Source organism: Belonocnema kinseyi, chromosome 7 (assembly GCF_010883055.1).
Source record: "Belonocnema kinseyi isolate 2016_QV_RU_SX_M_011 chromosome 7, B_treatae_v1, whole genome shotgun sequence".
Classification (NCBI taxonomy): domain Eukaryota; kingdom Metazoa; phylum Arthropoda; class Insecta; order Hymenoptera; family Cynipidae; genus Belonocnema; species Belonocnema kinseyi.
The window spans coordinates 48573767-48586444 of NC_046663.1; the positions used below are offsets into that span (position 1 = coordinate 48573767).

The following is a 12678-nucleotide window of genomic DNA, read 5'->3' on the forward strand; positions in this document are numbered from 1 at the left end:
AATTGCTTAAATAATAACATGTAACGCTGTATTTATGCAAAGAGCACAAAATTAGTCTTGAGATGGAATGTGCATCGCTTGCACCTCACAGCCCCTACCTGGTGGCTAATGACACTTCGAATCGGCTCATCGATGCCTGAGTGGAAATTAATTTTTAATTTGTTATATTGGAAAGTCTTTTCTATGGCCATGCTTCCAAAGTTAAAATAAACAAGTTTTTAATCACAAGTGTATATTTATACATCTATTTTTCCGTCACAAATTGGCGATCTATGCCAGCATAGAAGCAAAACGACGAGGCTACTACGGTTGCCAGCTAGATCAAACTTGCTCTATATTTGACCAAAGAACCTGAATTTTGGAAATCTACGGATTTGCTGAAACTCGAGCCAATAAGTAAGTAAGGGTCTAAGATGAAACCATGTTCATCCAAATGATTTAAGCATGCTCTTGTTTCTTCTGGAATGAAAATGTCCATGACAATAAAAACGTTAACTCTACATTCAATTGAAAGCCTTGGAGTATTAACATCAGCATTACAGAACATGCACGTTTGCCTGCCTGTTTGTGTAAGAACATTTAGTCTTAAACAGCCTGGGCCACGTTGGAGCTCCTCTATCTTATTGCGAATCGATTGATTGCAAATTGAGACATAACCTACTCTCATTGGCGACTTCAAGTGGTGATCTTCGAAGTTGAAGGCGTCTAAAAATTGCAATGTTTTGCCTATCAGGATTATTATTTCCATCAATTCGAGCCATTTGTCCTGGTTGATAGACTCTATCGCACACATAGCAATTAACTAGAACTCTGAATGCCATTTTGTAAACCATAATAGAAAAAAGCTCTTATGGTCTTGAAAGGCAGAGGAATGTATTAATCAAACGAAAGAAAAATTCAGAAACAACAAAATAAAACAAATAAACACAAGAAAATAAACACAAAAAGGGAATAAGAAATGCAACACAATTAATACAGAAGGGAACAGATAGAAAGTTTTTTTTACTAAGCTTACTAATAAAATTACTATCCGCTCTCGAGACCTTTCACAAAAGAAATGACAAGCATATTTTCAGTTCGTCGCTCATTCTGAAGTCGTTCGGTTTTTGCTTTAAAAAGTGACAGTCGTTCATCATGCAGCATTCACTCATTATTACCATCAACGACGGTATGTTTGTGTGTCATTTCTTTTGTGAAAGGCCTTTGAAAAAGTGATTTCTTAGTCAAGTTAAAATCTTCTGCGCTTAGTGTTTGCCCGTTCTGAGGAGCGCTCTATATGAGTCAACGGTGTTGACTCATATTGTCATTGGTTTGGCTAAACATCTGACTGACTACTTCTTGATGCGTGTTTCGTATACAGACATGGCTTGTGCCGCTAAAGCTACTAGGAACGGTTCTATTCGCTGATCATAAGCGCTTAGCGTTCGGCCCTCTGGCGAAGGGTAGAATATTATTATCGGTATGTGCGCACTAGTTACTAATGTTACTTTGGGTACCATTTCTGCCTTTAAAGAAGTAATTAATTAGTCAAGCTAAAATCTTGGGCGCTTAGCGCTTGATCGTTTTGAGAAGTGCGCTATACAAGTCAACGGTGTAGGCGAAAATATGACAGACCACGATATGAACCGTGATTTCTATGTTGACATCGCTTTTGTAACAAAAACTGTTGTAATTCGTTTCATTCACTGATCTTGAGCGCTTAGCGCCGCATAGCGCTAAAACTGTCCATTTTTTAATATTTTTTTACGGATATTTTATCCGGCACTTATAACCTTAAAAATTAAAAAGTTTCAGCTAAATCCACCGAAAGCCATTTTCCCATACATTTAGTGCGGGGTCCTTTGATGAAAGATGAAGTGGTTCATCCAAAGTATCCAACAGAAATATGCAAAAAAGAATTTTTCCTGGGAAATGATAAGAATGAAGTTCAAAAGCAAGCAAAATTCAAATTCCAGAATAAGGACCCTATTTTCTACATCGTCCACAATGAGTTTCCTTTACCTGTGGATGGAATTATTGGAATCCCTTTCCTACATTCGTACTACTACAGCTTAACAAAGACAACGTTGAAATTATATAAAAATGTTCACCCCCTTCATAGCGATGGAATTTTTATTCCCAAACACACTGTAAGGCTTGCAACGCTGGACTGCAATCGGAAAGATGGACATGCACTAATTGAAGATAACGCTTACATTCCTGACTCAATTTTTATAATTCGAAATCATGAAATTAAAATCCCGATTTCAAACGAAAAAGAAGAACCTTTAACAATAAATACATCAGACATCCAAATTAAATATGTAACAACGAAACAACCCGAAGAACGAATCCAATAAATCACACAATATGAACTGTTAAAGAGGTTGAAACAGGTATAGAAAAAATCATTAATGCGTATCATGATATCTACACATTACCAGAAGACACACTTCCATGCACAAACTTGACACCACACAAAATTGTTCTAAAAGACAATACATAAAATCCTACAAGCCTCCAGAATGTCACAAAGCTGAAATTTCGAATCAAGTTAACGAAATGCTTATAAAAAAATAATTCGAAATTCAGATTCACCATACAATTCACTGATATGGGATGTACCAAAGAAAATGGATGCATCATGTAAAAATAAATGGCGCATTGTCATTGATTTTAGAAAACTAAATGAAAAGACGAATCAAGACGCATATCCCTTACCCTTAATTGATGACATCATCGAACACTTAGGGAAAGCAAATTTTTTTTTGCTTTTGATTTGAGTTCTTGTTTTCATCAAATTCCAATAGTCAAAAAAAAAAAAAAAAATAAAAGAAAAGAAAAATGAAGTCAAAAAAATATACTGAGTTCTCGACACCAGAAGGGCTTTTTGAATATGATCGTATGCCATTCGGATTAAAAAATTCTCCTGCCACATTTCAGAGAAAGATGGACACCGCATCAAGAGGTTTAATAGGGAAAATTTGTTTTATGTATTTATATGATATTGTTGTGTTCGGTTCAACAATCCAAGAACATAACAAAAACATGATCACACTTTTCGAGCGCCCACGTCATACTGGATTGAAATTACAACCAGATAAATGCGAGTTTTTAAGACCTGAACTCGAATATTTAGGACACATCATCACAAAAGACGGAGTGAAACCTAACCCAAAAAATTAGATGCGGTTGCAAACTTTAAAGCACCAAAAAAACCAACGGAAGTTAGATCGTTCCTCGGACTTGCTGGTTACTATAGAAAATTTATCAAAAGTTTTTCAACAATCGTGAAACCAATAATAGAATTGACCAAAAAGGACACAATCTTCGATTGGACATTAAGCTGCGAAGATGCATTTCAAAATTTGAAACAATGTCTCTGTACGGCACCCGTTTTACGTTATCCAGATTTTAGTAAAGAATTCACATTAAAAACCAATGCTTCAAACGTTGGTCTCGGTGGAATTTTATCAAAAGAAGGATATCCCTGTTGCTATATTTCACGAACCTTAAACCCAACAGAATTAAAAGGGAAGAGAAAACACAGCGGCTGATGGTTATGGTGATGATGATGATTTTTTTTTGTTAAAGGAGTAAAAACGGATAAATTCTCATGCACTAACCACATTCAAACCTTGGGAACCATGAGCCCAATATACACACATCACACATATATACATAATATACATACACATGACATGCGCACACGGGCGCGCGGTCCACAAGGAACGAACTTCCATTGTTTGTGGAAAATTCCCACTTATAGGATGCAGTTGTACATATCAAGTAGGGCCTGCGGGCTGGTGCAAGCTACTACTTTTCGTGCCTCCGCCGGTATGCCGTCGAGTCCTGGTGCCTTCCTGTTTTGCAGGGAGCGCACTGCTATCATGAGCTCCTTTTTGCTGAAAAGTGGCACCTCGGTGTCCTGCATTTCGTCGATTTCCCTCGCTCTTATAGGTTGATTAGGGAAGAGACTATCAACTATAGTCTGCATTACCTTAGGTTCCATATTGGCGCCCGAGGGTAGTGCTCTCAGCTTCCTTGAGACTATCTTGTACCCTAAGCACCAGGGGTTATCGTCCACCTCTTGGACCAATCCCCTCCAGCTCTGAGCCTTGCTAGAATCAATAGCTCTGCGAAGTTCCTTCTTGGCTTTCTTAAATTTGGCTATTTTTTCACCTGCCTTACTTATGTCTCGTTTCCTTATACAAGTGGATTTCCTTCTACAGTGTAGACACTTCCTCTTGAGGTCCGCAATTTCCTGAGTCCACCAATAGTTGGGGTTTCGGCTATTACGTTGCTTTCGTCGTGACATTGCCTCGTTACAGGCTTGATGTATCAAGTTCATCGTCCCCTGCACAAGTTTCTCCACTCCTTGTGAGCCTTTTTCACTTTCGACTAAGGATTTCAGAAATTCTGCTCCTTCTGTTATCACTCGAGATAATTTGGCTGCGTCTATTTTAGAGACATTCCAACCAACTCGCTTGTCTTGACATGGGTTAGCTTTTGTTTTTTCACCTACTTCCAGGTAGATATACTGGTGATCACTCCCAGTAAAGTCATCCCGTACTTTCCAGTTTTTAACCAGGGGGGACAATCGTTCCGTAGCAAAGGTGATGTCCAATATGGATTCCCAGCATCCGGGGCGTCTGAATGTCGTGGTCTTTCCCGTGTTCAGGAGTATGTGTTGCAGACTAGCAGCCATTTTTGCAAGCCGTTTCCCTCTTATGTCGGTTTTCGACATGCCCCTTTCAACAGCTTTTGCGTTGAAATCGATTGCCATTAATACCTTCCCATTGTTTCCACGCATAATGTCTTCTAGGAGGTCCAGTTTTTGTTGAAATGTCTGGATGTCTTCGTTTGGAGTAAGGTAGCAGCTGACGTATGTGACGTCTTTAATCGCTACCCACACAAAGCCGTCTTCGGATCCATGTTCCACCACAGGCCCTATTTCTGGATTTGTGATCCATATTGCTGCAGTGTTTAGAGTGTCTGTATACCATGTTGAGATATTTTTATTCGTGTACTGTTCGCTTATTACGACTGAATCAATCTTCCCTTTGCTTTTAAAATGCGTGAGGAGATCGTCGGCCGTTTTGCTTCTGTTAATATTTGTCTGAAGTACCCTGATCATTTTTGATCTTCCTGGCCTCACTCAATTCTTCTCTGAAGACTTTGTAACTACTTGACCCAGGGACATGATCAAGTAGCAAGTTTTCCTCCTTCAAGTCGGCGCACAGCACGCATCGATTTTCGAACGTGCAAGTGGCCGCCTTGTGCCCTTCTGCTCCACACTTATAGCACAGTTTGTTTCGATCTAGGTTCTTACAACTTTTGGACTGGTGCCCATATCCAAGCCATATCTTGCTCGCTTATTTCAGAAAAAGCCAAGACTTGTCCCCACCAGTTTGGTTTGGTGACCGTGACCCTGATTCTCCATGATCAACTAGGCTATTCTTAACTGCCTCTTCAACATTTTCTCTTGTTGTTACAGCATCAAGATTTAGCAGCTCAAGTGTAGTTTCGGGCACCATGTTCCTCACCGTGCCAACATCGCCTATTTTACCTGCTACAGCTTTCCTGAAAGCTTGCGCATCCTTGGTAAGCTTCCCTAGTTCCAAAAGTATGCTACCCTCCCTTGTTTGCCGGATTGAGCGGATTACCGTCTTTGTGCCGTCTGGCTCAATCTTCGACTTCATGTCTCCTAGCACTTCCGCATACGTTTTCCCTTCCGTGGGTTTTATTAGCATCTCTTCGAGGCATTCTCTCTTCCATCGTATGGTTTTTCGGTTTTTTCCTTTATTTTCTGCCTGCCCCTCGGCATGCATCGGGTTTTCCTGTCTTTCAGGTCTCGGAGTGCTTGAACTTCTTTGAATCTGTTTCCTCGCTAGGCTCAAGATGCTCGCTTGTACTTTTTTAGATTATTGGGTAATGTGAGTGCCATGAAATTGTTTACCAGCGCATCCTGTGTGGAGGGGCGGGCCGAAGTAGCTGGGAACGGGTATAACCTCGGAGCTCTATCGTACCCCAGTTCTCTGGGACCCAGCCTTCGCTAACAAGTCCCGGAAAAAATGGACGGACTGAAACTTGCCCGGGGCACTGCAGATTCCGATCTCTGCAGCCACCACGCACTCCCTAATAAAGGCCCGAAGGGGCTGTATTCTGATCCCATGCTGCGGCTGACACATCGGTAGTGCAAGCACACATCAGTTCTTTGCCACGTAATTGGGTCAGGCGAACGTAGTTCGGAGCACTCCCAGTGGGCCGCAGCGAGGCCTTACCCTCTGTTTCCAGCGAGCTTTCCCTATCCGCCACCTGGGGACGCGCCAAGTAGGGGTATCACCTCCCCTCCACCACAGACAACTGTGGTGATTCTTGGATGATGATGATGATTTTTTTTTTTTTTTGTTACGAGGGCCTGGTGAAAAATGTTCAAGAAAACACCGTGAAGGGTCCGCACTTCTCGGTAGTGTGAGGGTCTTAGTTGACGCATCACTACAATGACCTGAAATATATAATATTCAATTAAACCTTGCGTATAATTATACATTATACAAAGTCAACTCTGTTGTTATAATGATGCTACCAAGGACCCACTAAAAAACACCACCCTTTCTCCTTGGCATTATTCCCCCCCGGAACCGCTTTCGCATTACTTCAGGGGGGTGTTGTTCTTAAGCTGTGCTTCGGCCTTATTCTTTTTGTGCCAACTTTGCCTCATCCTCCATATCTGGGCTTGCTATTGGACCTGCCCAGCTACGATGCTTGCTTGAGCGTATAAGGAGATTGTTCAATGAGGCTGCCCCTCTGAACGCCAAGCAACTCCTTTTCCCCTAAACGATGGTCTGTTCAAGGCTTTTTCTCCTCTCCCTACCAAGATGCACGCATCGTCCTCGTTTGTGCAGGGGTACCGCTCATTGGGCTCGCCGGCCTTTGGGCATCTTGGTTGGGTGTGGCTGGTTAATTTGGTCGTTCTTGAGGCTTTTTCACCGAAGTTGCCTCTCGGAACGACCGAAATCTCATGCTTCCCGGCAGATGATCGGTCCGGGAATTTTCTTCTTTCGCGGCGCAGAGGAAGCACAGCGATGCGCTGTTGCACTCCGCAGACTTGTGGCCCTCCTTGCCGCATCTAAAGCATCCTCGTGTCCGATCGGGACCATTGCAACCCTCCGCCACATGGCCGAAGCCTAGGCATCGGTAGCACCTCTTTGTATCCTTCTTCTTACGGACACGACAGGACACCCATCCAACCTTCAGGTGTCCCGCACGTGCCAGTTTCTCCGCCATTTCCTCTGCCATTTCCACAAAGACCTTCAGAGTTCCTCGGAAGGCCCTTTTTGTGAGATAGACTTTCACATGTCCTACAGGCTGCTCGCCAAAATGTCTTCTGACGGCAGCCTCAAACTTTTCCCATCGGTTGTTGTGTCGAGACTAAAGACCTCGACCTCCGTGCGTTTGACCAGCTCACGCACGCAGCTCCCGTCACTCATCACCTGTCTGATGGCAGATGTCAGCTTCGCTGTATCTGCTGCAGGGCCCACCTCAATTAGGAGCTCGCCTCTCCTAGTCTCCCTGACACCCTTGATTTTGACCTTTTTGCTACTAGTAGCCCCACGCCTTACCTTTTTCCGTTCTTCCGTCACTCTTTCTCCAATTTTGTTGGCCATCGTTACTTCCAGGTGTCGGAACTTTATTTCCAGTACCTGTGTGTAATGACGCAACATTTCCATATGAGACTTAGCCTTAACGACCCAATCTCGTATCGGACGCCACATATTTTTCTTCGTCTCGCAGAAGTCTCTTATCTCATCGAAGATGTCTGCTAACAGCACCATACTTTCCTGTTGTTTTTCAAAGTACTCCTGGTAGTACTTCTTAACGATCCGTGAACGGGAATCGTTCACTTGCCGAAGAACTTCATTCTCCGTAACGTCGAACGGGCCTTCAAGCTCCTCGCAGACGCTCCGCTCCAAGTATGATTGGTTCCCTCCAAAATCCATGGAACCAGCACCGACCACCCAGGCTTTCACCCGATCGGACCTGGTGGGAAAATTAGTACTTCCTTGGGGTATTCTGTTTTTCTCATACTCACTCATCATTAGTTTTAATTCAGGGTTCCTTCCCCTAGCTGGTTTTTGTCTACCCCGGGTTATTTGATTTCCCCGGTACCACCCATATCTGGGAAGCGATGATGATGATACCTGCAGTCAGGGCTCCTTACTCTGCCGATTTTATGCAGCTATGCCTGGAATTATCCGTGGCCCGATAGAAATTGCGTCAGGAAGAAAGCACCTTTCCATGCGATCTTTCAATCCAGGCAATCGGGATTCTCGTTTTGCGACGGTTTTCTCTGTCTCTGGTTTTCTCTCAAATATCCCTTTTTTCTCGCGTGCTTGTAAATCGATCGGGATTATCCCTGAGATCACCAGCACCGTGGGCTCGGAGGCTGTACGGTACGAGCATGCTACTCGCTGTGCTCCCAGTCTTTACACGCCTGTCATGAGCCTTCTATACTTATCTATCCTGAGTGCGTCCGCCCAAATTTTGGCGCTGTGCAACAGGATAGACGTGGTGACCATCATTAATAGCCGGCGCTTGCTCGGCTTGGCTCCTAGAATGTGAGCTTTGTATCCACATGGATACCGAGATGTTTGACCGCCTTCTGGGTCTGTATCATTTTGTCTTCCACATTAAGCTGGATGCATGTCTCAATCTTCTTGGTTGTAAGGACCACTATCTCTGTTTTCTGTAGAGCCAGGGTCAGGCCATGCTCTTCCATCCATTGGCACACATGGCGCATAACCTGATTTAGCTTCATTTGCGCCTCTTCCAAGTTTCTTGCCTTGATGGTTGCCGCGATGTCGTCTGCATATCCTACAAGGGATGTGTCCTTTGGCATATCTATACGCAGCATACCGTCATAGGAAATATTCCAGAGATCTGGGTCCAGAATAGAGCCCTGAGCGGCTCCTGCGGTGACCTCCTTTCTACGAGGACCGTCGCTGGTGTCGTATGGAAGCACTCTGTCCTTCAGGTAATTTCTAACCATTCGGAGGAGGTAGTGCGGCACTTTAAAGTTGTTTCTTAAAGCGTCCATAATGTCTCTTCATCTTGTCGTGTTGAATGCATTCTTCACGTCTAGAGTCACCAGTAGTACTACAGGTCGTGAGTAGTGGTTTCCCTGTCGGGCTGACATTCCAGTGTCCATTATGCACTGAGCTGCTTCTACGGTGCTGCGTCCCTTTCTGAATCCATATTTCTTGCTTGAGAGATCTCCTGCTGCCTGGACGGCTCATAGCAGACGAGGTTTTAAGAGCTTTTTCAGGAGCTTTCCGGCAGTGTCCAACATGCACAGAGGCCTGTAGGATGTCGGGGAGTCTGGATCGCCCTTGCCTTTGCTTATCAGCACCAGCCATTGTTTCTTCCACCTCCTAGGGAAATTTCCGATCCTTAAACAGCTGTTGTACATTTCTAGAAGAATTTGCGGATTGTATCTTTCCACTACTTTGAGAACCTCTGATGGGATACCATCTGGGCCTAGCGTCTTCTCATTCTGCAGAGAGGTGACAGCTTGTCGAAGCTCTTCTGCCTCAAAAAGTGGAATATCCACAGGGACCTCCTCGTCTGTATCATGCTCTACGTTCACTGTTGGAAAGAGCGAGTCAACGATTTTACTCATCGTTTCCCTGTCCCTTTTCAGTGGTGCTGTTGTCGCTCCTAGCTTTCGGGTAACTATCCTGTAGCCAAGGCCCCAGGGTTCGTTGTCCACTTCCTTTGTCATGGCCATCCAGCCTACGCGTTTACTTCTCTTGATGGTCTGTCCTAGCTGTTTCTTCATTCGAAGAAATTTCGCATTTTTTTGGGCCATATTCTCGGGGTTTTTCTTAGCACGCTGAGCTTTACGGCGTAATGAAAAGTAAGTCTTCCTCAAAATGGCAATATCTCCTGATCACCAGTAAGCCGGGCATCGGCTATCGTTTCGATTTTTTCGAAACATGGCAGCATCGCATGCTTGCTCAATAAGGGCCATTGTCTGCCCCACGACATTAACAGAGTCTTCTTTCGTCTCTGCGAATTCTTCCAGCACCCACTAGTTTACGAAATTTCCTGCCATGTTCTCTGAAGCGAAGGAGACATCTGGTGTCGTCTCTCTCTGCCCGGTTCGTCTGAATGTTGATGCGCCTGTATTAAGAACTATCAGTCCTCTTCTGGCCGCCATCTCCATTATCCGTTTCCCCCTAGGGTTCGACTTTGGCATACCCCACTTTACCGCTTCCGCGTTAAAGTCGCCAGGTATCACAATGCCGCCCGCCATATCTTGTAGTGCTTCCTCTAGACCTTCTAGTTTAACCTCGAAGTCCTTGATGAGCTTATTTGGGGTGAGGTAGACGCTCACAAAAGTGGTCCGCCTACTCCTGATCCAATCAAATTCCGCGCCGAATCCGTGGTCATCCACTGGTACTTTATCTCCATTTCTTACCGAGATAGCAGCAGTTCCTGTGCTATCTGCAAACCACGTTGGTACTTCTCTATCTTGGTACTGGTCACATAGAAGTAGCAGATCGGCCTTCTTCTCATATACAAGATGAGTTAGAAGGTCATCGGCTGTTCTGCTTCTATGTAGGTTTCCTTGAAGAATGCTGATCATCGTCTTTCATGTTCTCGAGCTCGGCCAAAAGCCTCTCTAAAGGCTTGATATTTGCCTGACTCAGGAATATGACACCGTTGCTGTGTCTCCAGATTAAGATCGTTACACAGAACACAATTTGCATCTGACTGGCATGTGGCTCCCTTGTGACCAGTACAACCACATTTGTAGCACTGATCCTTCCTGTCGGGTCCTTTGCATTCACGTGCCTGATGACCGTAACCCAGACACCTGTAACAGCGTGTGACCATGGTTCTCTTTTTAAAACGACAGTTGACCCATCCGACCTTAATATGTGCAGTTTCAAGTAAATGCTCGGCTACTTGTTCATCTTCTTCTACTATTGCCATGATCTGGCCTCTAGTGTTGGGCTTCGTTAAGCTGACTTTGAGCTCTCCTGTTAGTTCTTGGAGATCTCGTGTAAGTGCTTCTCTGACTTCTTTTTCTGTTGTGAAGCTATCCAGGTCTCTTATTTCTAGAGAAGTCCGCGGTACCTTGTTGATAACTGTGCCCTGGTCTCCCAACGTGCTTTTAAGTGCTTCTGTAAAACCCTTTTGATTTTTTGATTCCTTGCCTAACTCTAGCAAGACAAATCCAGTTTTTGTCTGACGAATAGATTTTACCACTGTATTTGTATATTTCGTTTTGCCCTCAGCCGGTCTTATGATAATGGCTTCTGCTCTTCTTTTTATTCGCTTCTCTCTCCTTCTCTGGACATTATTTACCTGCCCCTCAGCATGAACTTTGCTTTCAGCCTTATCAGTTTTCTTCTTGCGTCCTTTCACCTCCTTCCACTTCGAGGGTGACGCAATATCTTTAATCTTCTTGCCCATTTGATTGGCACTCTGGTTCTCTGCCGGACTGGAGGCTACTCGCTTGGTGGACGTTCGCCTCGGTGTGCTATGACTTCTGTGTATCTGTTGCTTCGCTGTGCTTACCGAGCTGCTTGGCGCGCATTTCCACGGTTTCCTCTCCTGTTGAATAACTTGTATGGAATTATCACTATGAAATCCTTAAATCACACAACAGTCCTTGCAGAAGATATTGGACCAATTCAACTAGATAACAATTGTCAATTACTTAATAATATATTGGGACTTGTCAGGACTAAAAGAGGATTTTTTAATTTTATTGGAAGTGCTTCTAAAATCTCGTTTGGAACCCTTGATCAAAATGACCTCGATTATGAATATAATGAACTTGACAAATTATTCCAGGACAATAAAATTCTTTTCTCTAGTATCAGAAATCAAACTGGAATTTTGAAAACGTTACTGAATTCTGCATCCCATGATATCGTCTCATTGAATGACCGCAGCAAGCAGAATATTAAAAATTTTAACAAAATAACGAACAGTAATAATAATAACACAAGAAATGTAATCATATCAAATCAATTAACAATTTGCACTTTAATTATTAATGAACTAAATGAGGATATAAATTTGCTAATAGATGCAGTGAATGACGGAAAACATGGTATCATTCATCCGTAAATACTGCCTCCCAATATATTTATGGAAGAACTCGAAACCTTCGAAGTGAGGTACAATACTAAATACCCTATCCAATTAAAAGAAGAGAACTACCATCATCTAATCGATATATCCGAAATAGGAATAGCAATTATTAATAAAAGGTTGTTATATATTATTAAACTCCCCCTTCTAAAATCCGATACTTTTTCACTTTTCCGACTAATCCCTATTCCCAAGAAAATAGGAAATGTCTTTCTTGCTGTAATTCCTGAACACGAATTTTTAATGGTTGATAAACAAAAAACTTTGTAAGTACCAACTGATAGAGAAACTATCAATTGCTGTAAAAATCTCGACGTTCATAAAATATGTAAACGGAATCAACCATCATATCTGTTATCTGAAACCCAAACCTGCGACTTTTTTATATTTTTATTATAACTTTTATAACTTTTATTAAATGTCTCCGTTTAAAATTAACGAATTTGTATATATTCAATTAAATGACGAAAAAGCATACTTATTTATTCCTGAGAAAGATTTAGGAATAAACATACATCACGACAAAAA

At 42.9% G+C, this 12678-nt stretch overlaps 2 protein-coding genes across 2 annotated transcripts; both read right to left on the reverse strand.

Annotated features, from left to right (window-relative positions):
* Positions 1-6942: 6942 nt before the first annotated feature.
* LOC117176443 (cellular nucleic acid-binding protein-like) lies at positions 6943-7281 on the reverse strand. The gene has a single exon (XM_033366684.1). It carries the CDS (start codon positions 7279-7281, stop codon positions 6943-6945), a length of 339 nt encoding a protein of 112 aa, XP_033222575.1.
* Positions 7282-10072: 2791 nt separating this feature from the next.
* On the reverse strand, positions 10073-10630 carry LOC117176444. Its single transcript, XM_033366685.1, has one exon. The coding sequence runs from the start codon at positions 10628-10630 to the stop codon at positions 10073-10075; it is 558 nt and encodes a 185-aa protein (XP_033222576.1).
* Positions 10631-12678: the final 2048 nt, after the last annotated feature.

Excerpts from the sequence above, each read along its gene's own strand:
- LOC117176443 (XM_033366684.1), bottom strand. The coding sequence starts at position 7,281 with ATGGCAGAGGAAATGGCGGAGAAACTGGCACGTGCGGGACACCTGAAG.
- LOC117176444 (XM_033366685.1), bottom strand. The coding sequence starts at position 10,630 with ATGATCAGCATTCTTCAAGGAAACCTACATAGAAGCAGAACAGCCGAT.